The sequence below is a fragment of the Camelina sativa genome, chromosome 16, assembly GCF_000633955.1.
Source record: "Camelina sativa cultivar DH55 chromosome 16, Cs, whole genome shotgun sequence".
Taxonomy (NCBI): domain Eukaryota; kingdom Viridiplantae; phylum Streptophyta; class Magnoliopsida; order Brassicales; family Brassicaceae; genus Camelina; species Camelina sativa.
Window position 1 is genome coordinate 27,289,476 of NC_025700.1, and position 11,205 is coordinate 27,300,680.

General features: G+C 35.2%; 2 protein-coding genes and 1 pseudogene across 3 annotated transcripts; all 3 read left to right on the forward strand.

Annotated features, from left to right (window-relative positions):
• LOC104752795 lies at positions 946-4,100 on the forward strand (annotated as a pseudogene).
• LOC104752794 (syntaxin-124-like) lies at positions 3,255-5,432 on the forward strand. 2 transcript variants are annotated; one of them, XM_010475036.2, is made up of 3 exons: positions 3,255-3,343; positions 4,367-4,825; positions 4,920-5,432. In XM_010475036.2, exons 2-3 carry the CDS (start codon positions 4,407-4,409, stop codon positions 5,350-5,352), a joined length of 852 nt encoding a protein of 283 aa, XP_010473338.1. In that variant the 5' UTR covers positions 3,255-3,343; positions 4,367-4,406; the 3' UTR covers positions 5,353-5,432. The 2 variants fall into 2 exon arrangements, with proteins under 2 accessions (XP_010473338.1, XP_010473337.1); XM_010475035.1 differs by lacking the exon at positions 3,255-3,343 and having other exon boundaries at positions 4,204-4,825.
• On the forward strand, positions 6,656-8,548 carry LOC104752796 (FBD-associated F-box protein At1g61320-like). Its single transcript, XM_019238565.1, is given in 4 exon segments — positions 6,656-7,068; positions 7,071-7,549; positions 7,944-8,111; positions 8,183-8,548. Coding segments are annotated over 4 exon segments (1,353 nt in total). The 5' UTR covers positions 6,656-6,665; the 3' UTR covers positions 8,486-8,548.

Sequence of the window (11,205 nt, forward strand, 5' to 3'; positions counted from 1 at the left end):
GTTTCCACTGTGATCATGTTGATTTGGGGGTATGCACCAGATATGTTCTTACAGTCCATAGGCATTCGTTACTACCCAAACAGGGCCTTGGCGATGCCGCTGTCGTTAGTTTTGGGGTTTTATTTAGGTATCTCAACTTCATGTCTACTTCAATATGTTTCTTGAAATTGTAATGGCTAAGCTAGCAATGTTTTAAATCTTCGGAGGTTGGTTGTGGTGTGGTGATGACATTCTTTGGCTAATTTTTTGTTTTTGCTGGTTATGACAGAGATGAGTACAGCAGAGAAGTTGGAGATTTTGTTCATCTGATGAAAGAAAGAGGAAGACATGGCAATTGTTCAAATCTCTGATATTACAAGAGTTAACGTTTTTTTTTATGTTCGATTCAAGTCATGCCAAGTGATGGCCTTTGTTCAAATTTCATTGAGGTAAGTTAAACCAGGCTCTGGTTCAGAGAGAGATAGAGAGAGTGAGTAAATTGTGTATTATTTAGGGTATGTTACTTTTTTCTTTAAGGATGTCTTTAATGGAAAATGAGATTGAAGGTTGCTGAGTTTAAGAATGTTGAGTCTGCTAAAGTCAGAATGTTATCTTATTGAAGGAGGAGCAGCAGCTCTTGAAGAATCTACAAGATCTAACTGGCATTACGGTATCGGCCGAGTTAAGTTTGGAGCAAAAGTATTAGGAGATCAAAAGGTTGGCGAACTTAATCTCTAAGTCGTCGTATTGACGGGTTTCTTCAAATGCCCTTCCAGTCGTTACTTTGAAAAGTCATTAGATGTCAATATAATTGCCAGAAACTAATTTGTATGTACTCGATAGCTGACCAAAAGATAATAAGAATAAACAAAGTCCTCCAAATGGAAACCGAGTGGTCTGCAAATCAACGAATGTCTTTTTCTATCTTATTACAGATGTTATCTGTAATATTTTTCACCTAAAACACACTTGTTGAGCAGCTTTAGCTTCGTTGTTGCTTACTGAAAATTTCTCTCACCATGGGAAATATTGTGTCTTTCCAATGTTCTGGTGTTGAAGTACTAGATCGTATCATTGGATGTTTATGTGATAAAGGTTATATTCGAACCCTCAAGGAGAATCTTAGGGATCTGGAGAGGGAAATGGAAGATCTCAGAGCAATAAAAGATGAGGTGCAGAACAAGGTAGCGAGAGAAGAGGCATACAACCAACAAAAGCTTGAAGCTGTCCAGGTATGGCTTAACCGTGTCGATAGCATTGATATACAGTTCGAAAATGTGCTTAATACTAAGCTCGTTCAGCTTAAGAGGTTGTGTCTCTGTGGTTTATGTTCCAAAAATGTATGTTCGAGCTACAATTATGGGGAAATGGTATTCCTGTTGTTGGAAGATGTTAAGAGACTCAAATCAGAGGGTAAATTTGAAGTGGTGGCTGAGCCGGCTCCGAGATCTGTAGTTGAGGAGATGCCTACTCAGCCTACGATTGGTCATGAAGCAATGTTGCAAAAGGCATGGAATCGCCTTACGGAAGATGGAGTTAGAATTATGGGTCTGCACGGTATGGGAGGTGTTGGGAAAACTACCCTTTTCAAGAATATACACAATAAGTTTGCTGAAATAGCTGGGACGTTTGATGTTGTGATCTGGATCGTGGTGTCTCAAGGCGCAACGATTTCAAAGCTTCAAGAAGATATTGCAGCAAAACTACACCTTTGTGGTGACGAGTGGAAGAGCAAAAATGAAAGTGATAAGGCTTCTGATATACACAATGTTTTAAAGAGGAAGAGATTTGTTTTAATGCTGGATGACATATGGGAGGAGGTGGATTTAGAAGCCCTTGGAATTCCGTTTCCAACCAGAGAAAATGGATGCAAAGTAGCATTCACCACTCCTTCTAGAGAGGTATGTGGGCGGATGGGGGATCATGACGCAATGGAAATCAAATGTTTGGAACGAGATGAAGCATGGGAGTTGTTTAAGAGCAAAGTCGGAGACAATACATTAAGATGAGATCCAGGCATTGTCAAGCTAGCAAGAAGGGTTGCTGATAAGTGTCGTGGTCTGCCTCTAGCGCTTAATGTCATTGGTAAGGCAATGGCATCTAAAACAACGGTACGAGAATGGGAGCATGCAATCGATGTTTTGACAAGATCTGCTGCAGAGTTTTCTTCTGACATGGAAAATAAAATTCTTCCAGTTCTGAAGTTCAGCTATGATAGCTTGGGGGATGAACAAATCCAGTCGTGTTTCTTATATTGTGCTCTGTTTCCAGAAGATGAAACGGTACATGTTGAGGATTTGATACAATTATGGATATGCGAGGGATTCCTTGGGGGATACCAAGTTATAAAAGAAGTGTATAATAAGGGTTATGCAATGCTTGGTACCCTTATCCGTGCAAATTTGCTGACAGAGTTTAGTACCGGATATGTTGTAATGCATGACGTGGTTCGCCAAATGGCTCTGTGGATTGCATCCGGTTTCGGGAAGCAGAAAGACACATTTGTTGTGCAAGCAAACGTCGGATTAGTTGAAATACCAAAAGTCAAGGATTGGGGAGCTGTGAGAAGGATGTCATTAATGAAGAATAAGATTAAAGAGATTACATGCAGTTCCAAATGTTCTGAACTAACAACTCTGTTCCTAAAAGAGAATCAGTTGAAGAATCTATCAGGTGAATTCATACGGTCTATGCAAAAGCTAGTTGTTTTTGGATCTGTCAGGTAATGAAAACTTGAGTGAACTTCCAGAGCAGATATCAGAGCTGGTCTCCTTGCAGTATCTTGACTTGTCTTATACAAGTATAGAGAAACTGCCGGTTGGTCTCCAAGAGTTGAAAAAGCTAACTCACCTGATTTTACATGCTACAAGGAAACTTTGCAGTATCAGTGGGATATCAAGGTTGCTGAGTTTAAGAGTGTTGAGTCTGTTTGGATCTAATGTTCATGGAGATGTTAGTTTATTAAAGGAGCTGCAGCTCTTGGAGAAACTACAAGTTCTAATGATAACGGTATCGGCTGAGTTAAGTTTGGCGCATATATTATTAGGGGATCAAAGGTTAAGAAACTGCATAACTTATCTGGAGATTATCGATTTTCAAGAAAAGCCACTCGATTTATCATCCCTGGAGAGTATTGAGAATCTTTGTAAGCTATTCGTGACAAGTAGCCATGTCTCGGATATTAATAATAATCCGACAATTCAGTTATGCTTTACCAACATCTCAACAGTGATAATAAGTGAGTGCCATAGCATGAAGGATCTCACTTGGACATTGTTTGCTCCAAATCTTGTCTCCCTACACATTGAAGATTCAAGACAAGTGGAAGAAATAATAAACAAAGAGAAAGCAACAAAACTTACAGGTATTACCCCATTTCTGAAACTAGAATTCTTAGTTGTCAAAGATTTGTCGAAGCTGAAGAGTATCTACTGGAGTCCTCTCCCCTTTCCATTTTTGAGGCGCATAGTTGTATTGGATTGCCCAAAGCTGAGAAAGCTTCCCTTAAATGCTACAAGTGTCCCACAAGTTGATGAATTTAACATTGTAATGGAGGGAACTGAGCTTGAATGGGAGGACGAAGATACTAAAAATCGATTATTGCCTTCATTTAATCGGGTAATTTAATGATTACTCTTCTTCATTCTCTTATGCTTGTGTTATAAGTTTCTTGTTACTAGTGTTGATCGGGTAATCATTTCTTTTAATCAAACTGAGTTATTTTTATTTTTATTTTATCCTCTGCAAAAAAAAATATTTCTGCAAAAATGGATCGCATAATAGAATATGTTGCGCTTCTCAATTTCAATGCTTTCCACAAAAGTGTTACTAACACATTCTTTCATTTTTTTCCCACAGGATTCGGACTTTTAGGTCTAAAGATCCATTACTCAGGATTAGGAATCCACGCTTCTTCTACTTTCGATTGCTTTCTGTTGTTCATTTGGATTTAATGTTGAATCCCCTAAACCGTACCTAAGTCTCTGAATATACTAAATAGAGTGCTTTGTTTCCATAAATAGGGATGAGAGCTCGTTTGTGAGACTCATCCTAAAGAAGAGAGCTTTTGGAGGTTTTCATATCGGGCTAATTTGGTTTAATAGAAGTTCTGTCATTGGCTATTCTTGGATAGTTCCCAAAACTGGTCGTGTATCCTTTCTCCAAACAAAACAGAACGAACATTTCTAACAAAACTAGTTGCGAACCTCTTCCAAAATAGGAAAACAAAATCTTCCCCATCTTCTTCCTCGTACCCAAGCAGAGGATGATGATGATCTTCATCAAGATCATCGTCCCTTGAACCCAAAATAATATTTCAAATAGAACTTGTTTCTTGTATATAATTTTCTTAAAGCAAATAGAAAGAAATGAATGATTTATTCTCTAGTTCGTTCAAGAAGTACACGGACCTGAAGCAACAGGCCCAAATGGACGATATCGAGGCAGGTAAAGAGACGATGAACCTCGATAAGTTCTTCGAGGATGTCGAAAATGTCAAAGATGACATGAAAGGCGTAGAGACTCTTTACAAGAAGCTTCAAGATTCGAACGAGGAGTGCAAAACGGTACACAATGCCAACAAGGTGAAGGAACTCCGAGCAAAGATGGATGGAGATGTCTCTCAGGTCCTCAAGAGAGTCAAGATCATCAAACAAAAACTCGAGGCGCTTGAAAAGGCAAATGCTAATAGCCGTAATGTCCCTGGTTGTGGCCCTGGCTCTTCCACCGATAGGACCAGGACGTCTGTTGTTAGTGGACTAGGGAAAAAGCTTAAGGACTTGATGGATAGTTTTCAAGGTCTGCGCGCACGGATGAACGCTGAGTATAAAGAAACCGTAGAACGCAGGTGAATATGATCTTTCTCCATTTAACCCCTAGCTTCTTGTACTTAAAATAGAAGTTTGGTGTGTTGACGTACCAAAACATTGGAATTGTTGCAGATATTTCACAATAACCGGAGAAAAGGCAGACGAACAAACGATTGAGAACTTGATTTCGAGCGGTGAAAGCGAGAATTTTCTCCAGAAAGCGATACAAGAACAAGGGAGAGGCCAAATATTAGACACCATATCAGAGATTCAAGAGAGACATGACGCGGTAAAAGAGATAGAGAAGAATCTTATAGAGCTTCACCAAGTGTTCTTAGACATGGCGGCTCTGGTTGAAGCACAAGGTCAGCAACTAAATGACATTGAAAGCCACGTGTCGAAGGCTAGCTCGTTCGTGAGAAGAGGGACAGACCAGCTTCAAGATGCAAGAGAGTACCAAAAGAGCTCAAGGAAATGGACTTGTTATGCCATTATTCTTTTCATCGTTGTTTTCGCTTTGCTTCTCATACCACTCTTACCTCATATTATGCTCTTGTTGAAGTGAGTTTTTGGATAGAATCTTGTCTATAATTATTTGTCTCATCTTAATTTCAATGGTAATTTTAGTTTTTTATACCTTTTTAAGAGCGGGCTATCTATTCTAAAATCTTTATTAATCTGAACAAAAAAAGAAGAAATAAATCTTCATAAGTATTATTTGAAAATAAGCAAATTTTGTAGCGATTTGTGTATTTGAAGCGATTAGATGGGTTTTGAATTTCATAGTAAACTTGGAAAAAATGCTTATCAAATCCACGAAGTCAAATTTAACTTTGCAATAGAAATTTTATGCTATTTTCTAAATAATGTCATTAGAAGAAATTGAATGTCAAATTTATATAATTTCTTAGTTCAAATGACTAAGTAATCAAAATCATAAAATTTTTTTGACACATATTGACATCAAGTTAGTAATAAAACCTACGATATATGGAAAAACTTTTATATAGCTAACATGCAAACAATTTCTATAGAAAATATTAACATTATTGGTAAGAAATAGCTCTAAAATATTTCTGTATATATTAATTATCATAAGTAAGCGTATTGTTAAGTATCTTCTAAATATAAACCAGTCTTTTTTTCAAAAAAGTCAAATTTACAATGTATTAGTTCAAATTATAATCTGTCAAAATCATAATTTATTTTTTGACACATATTTGAATCAACTTAGTAATAAAACCTTTAATATATGGAAAAAAAATTTATATAGCTAAATGTATACAATTTTTATAGAAAAATATTAATTGTATTGGTAAGAAATAGCTCTAAAATATATATGTATATATTTATTAATTAACATAAACACACACTATTAAGTTTCTTCTAAAGATAATCCAGTCTTTTTTATAAAAAGTCAAATTTCTAATTAATTAGCTCAAAATACAAAGTAACAAATTATTATCTGTCAAAATCATAATTTCTTTTGACACATATTGGAATCAAGTTAGTAATAAAACTAACAAAATATGGAAAAAGTTTTATACAGCTAACATGCAGACAATTTCTATACAAAATATTAATTTTATTGGCAAGAAATAGCTCTAAAGTTTTTTGTAAACATTAATTAATTAATATATAGAAATAAATATATTGTTAAGTTTCTTCTAAAAATAAACAAGTCTTTTTTGTAAAAGTCAAATTTATAATATGATAATTATTATATTTCTTAAATGACAAAAGGAAAGAAATCTAGAATTGACTAAAACAAAAGCAAATGATAATCAATATTTCTTTCCCATAATATAATCTATATATATCATATCTTCTTACTAGTGAAATCTCAAACCCATAGCTTCTACTTCTAAGATAAGAGAAATGGAAGGATCCTCAAATAAGATCACGAAACTTACTCAGTCAATTCCTGACGATCTGGTCGAGCACCTCATCTCCATGTATCTTCCAGTGCAATCTCTTTTACGAAATCGTACTCTGTCCAAAAGATTTGTGAATACAGCTATACAATCTCGTGACCTCGATTTCAGTGGAATATATTCTAAAAGACGTCGTAGTCAGTCAGAGGCTGTGAGCATCATCGAGAAAGTATTCAATGAATACAAAGGATCGGAGATTGACAAATTCGTTTTGGTTATCAATCATCTTGGTGTAGAAGATAAAGTCATCTCATGGATCAATACATGTCTTGGTAAAAACATCAAAGATATCGTCCTAGATTTCTCCAAATCCAAAAAAGTTATGGAGATCCCGATCAATTTCTCGGACTTGAAAGTCTACAAGATTTGAAGCTGCGTTCATGTAAATTTGAGATACCTGACAATACTCCGAAAGGTTTAAGGCTCTTGAGGATGCTCTCACTTAGGCGGAGTGAGTTGAAGAAAGAGACGATAGTTGCAATTTTCAGCAACTGCTTCCACCTCGAGTCGTTGGAACTAACCGAATGTTGGATGGATGGTATGTTGAACATCCAGGCTCATAATCACAAGAAATTTCAGTCGCTTGTTTTGTCTTCTACGCGAGGGCTTTGGAACATCCATTTGGATGCACCCTCTTTAGAAATCTACAAATACAATGGATATGTCATTCCATTTAACTTTGTGAGAACAGATGCACTTAAAGACATAAACCTCCATTATAATCGGAACTTTAGTCCGACTTATTACGATTCAAGTTACTTGGTGGTTATTAACATGTGTTTCTTTACAAACGTTTCTGTCCTCGCAACAACAACAATCTTTCTTGAGGTAAATTATATTCTTTCTCAATCTAATACGTATATCTTTTTCCTTTCAAGTTTATTATATTCGCACATTTATTAGATTCATAATTAGTTTTTGATATATTGATTTTGTATAATGAGATTTCCTTCACTACATAAGAAATACTTCAAAAGAGTCATAGTTTTATTATACTAATAGTCCATTTTGATTTGACATAAATATTCACTAAATCTTTAGATACTTATTTTTTTGTTACATGCATAACTCTTAAAGTGGTTGGAGTTTAGTATAATTTGTATATCTCTTTGGATGATCGATAGAGAATGTTCATCATATATAGATGACAATGCAATTTTCAAATATTTTTTGCCACCTCTGATTGTCCCTATTTTCTTTTGTTCATAATCATTATATGTAGGCTCTCACCTATAAACACGTAGGAGGAGGAAAACTCGAAAAGCTGCCTTTCAAGTTTGAGAACTTAACAAAATTGAAGATAACTTTTAAAGCTCCTACGTTTTGCACTCTTTTCGACATCGCTGAATTCCTCAAAGAATGCCCTAGACTCGAAGGAGTTGTGATCGACGTACCTCTCTTTTTTTCTCTCTCTCTATATATCTCTCACCCCCACCAATGAGCTGTGTTTAATATATGCAGATTCACAATTTCACCTTCGCACCTCATTTGCCTTTCTGGGAGACTGATCATAAGGATGAAATTCAGACTAACTCGAACAACAAGTACCTTTTGGGGTTTCTCAAGAAAGTCAAGATTTTCGGATATAAAGGCTACCCGCATGAGCTTGATATCATGGAGTTCTTTGCCAAAAATGCACCATCTCTAGTGAAGTTCAAGTTGGTGATATCTAAAAAAGAGAAGATCAATGCTTGCGTACCAGATTATGCAAGACTAAATTTCATTAATAGCATATTTCCTGGGATCAAAGTTACTAAAGCTTGAACTCAGGTTGTTCCGGAACAACTATGCCAAACTATCGTAAATCTTTTGATGTGTTTGAAACATCACAGCTCTCAAGATACAATTTGTTTTTTTTTTCTTTCTTCTGATCTTCTCTCTGATTTGAACTGGCTTTGTTTCTTTATTGTTTATCTTCTATTATGAATTCTTTCTTTTACTTAAGATTTGATTTTATTTGGGATTATTGGTGTTGTTGCTTTTAGACTAATATGCTAACATATTTTTATACTCATGCGCTAAAAAGTGTTGATCTATCTATTATTAAAGTTTATACTTTCGATTTAATGAAGTTAAAAAAAAAAGTTGCTGACGTTTGCTCTCACTCTGCCTGATTAAGAATACATTTGCATAATATTTTATAGATTATCTCATTTATGTATCTTTGAAACTGGATCGATACGATTACTGTGAGAGCTGTTCTCTATATAAACATATGTATCATAACTTTTTATTAATGTGAGAGCAATACGATTTTTTTGCATCATACTCTTAAAAACACGTTTCTTTGAAAGTGTTTGCTGAAAGCTGAGACATTATGCAAGTCTTCATCAAATGCAAAGTAAGGACTAAGGAATGGTGCAAAGGCGAGATTTTGGCGTGAGAAATGGACGTGGAAGGCATCTGGCTAGATCATTGCCTCCCCTAAGTAAGGACAAGCTCTCCCCGTCCAAGTTCTTTTGTCCACTATTCAAATTCCCACAAAAATTCAGCAGATGCGGTATCTTTTGAGTGGAGGGTTATTGATGGAAAATCTTACAAAGGATACTCCTCTTACAAAACATGGGAGAAACTTAGGCCAAGGGACAAAACAAAAGATTGGACAATGGACACCTTTGGTCTAGTTTAAGGGACGTACCCCAAAACATGCATTCAATATGTGGATCTCAACCTTGATAAGCTTCCAACAATGTGATGTCTTCTTGGGGTCTTCAAGTTTCTACAAGTTGCAACCTTTGCTCTGTCGCTATCGAGACCATATATCATTTGTTCATTGACTGTATCAAGACTGAGCTAATCAGAGAAGAAGAAGTAGTTGAGCTTAGAGAGAGAGAGAGAGTGAGTCATCAAGAGATAAGAAAAGTTTGTTATTTCTCATTAATGATCTCAATGTATAGTGTTAACTATATATATACAAGTATACTCTAAGCTAATTATAATCTGAGATACATTAACATGTATCTAACAAGTAGGAAACTGTAAGAACTGACTGAGATGATGACCAACAAAACATGTTGACACAAGAAAAAATCATAGATACGTGTTGTTGTAGTGGTCAAGAATCTCATTGTTAGGTTTGTTGAATCGAGCAATAAGAAAATCTCGTTAAGCTAAAGAAAAAACTGACCGTTGATTCAGAAATCGACACCTTCTGCCTCCTTGATAGCCGCACCACTAAGGTGGCTGAGCCGATCCGAGAAGAGGGCGGGCCAATCTTTATCAGCGTCATCTGTAAACAGCAACGGTCGGTCTCGATCCCTAACAGAAAGCAGAGAAGATGAAGAACGAACAAAGCTCCCATCCATTGATTTGTGACAACGAAAGAAGAATGATACTTTAATATTGCCCAATAGGGAGCTCATGGATCAATAATGTCGTTTAGGCCCACTAAAGCCCACAAAAAAATCCATTTCATTGTAGACACCGATCATTAAATCCAATAGTTAAGAGTATATATTAAGAAGATCAGAACCAGTAGTTAAATCAAGAAATACATTGGATGTTTTTATAAACCGGAAAAGTATATAGTAACCGGAAAATGTGTATGTTTCTATATCATTTTAATATGGTATAGTGTTTATATATTTAATTGTTGATTACAATTATTTTAATAGAAAAAGTTGACCAACAATATAATTTTGACAAATTCTTAAAATTTTCAAATTAAGATATTCTAATTATATACAAAAATAAATTCCTTACTTAAAGAGATGTACTGATAATTAGTTAACTCAACTAATGGCATGCATATTTGTTGCCTGTTGAATAAGATTGAGGGATAAGGTAGATATATTAATATATATATGGACCTTGATTAACTCAATAAATAACATAACAGACTAGATTGCATATACCCAAACTAGACACAATCAATATCTATATAATATACTATTTTAGCATAAATAAAGCATTGACATTAAATTGTCCAATCAGTTATTTGCCAATTCAGATATTTCAATAGTTTGAAATAGTAAAAACTTCTTATACTAAAAGAGATGTACATAGAACTAATTAATATGTTAGATAAATTCATAACAAATGGCATGTATATCATGTTTTCAATAAGATTTTGAAACACAACAATAGAAAAATATAACAATAATGCAATCATATCTTTGGATCTTGATAATGCAATAACTAAATTGCATAAATAAAAGGATCCCCAGAAATATATAAATAAAAATGATCTATGAGATTAACATGAAGAGTAATCAATAATAATTAAATTAAAAAAAAAAACAAAAACTTATTCATCCTAATCTTTTGGTCGGTGATAACTTAAAAGAGTGTTGTGTTGTCTCGTGTGTCAGAGACTCCAAAGATTTTTTCTTGTTTATGCTTTTCGGGAATCCTAAGAAAAACAAAACCGTGTGAGACCGTCGACGAGTAAAGTAAAAACCGTCAAACGAACAACTTGTCGCCACGTCATCCCTTGAACCACCCACGTTGGTTCCTTCTCCGGCTCAGAGTACGCCACGTGTCCT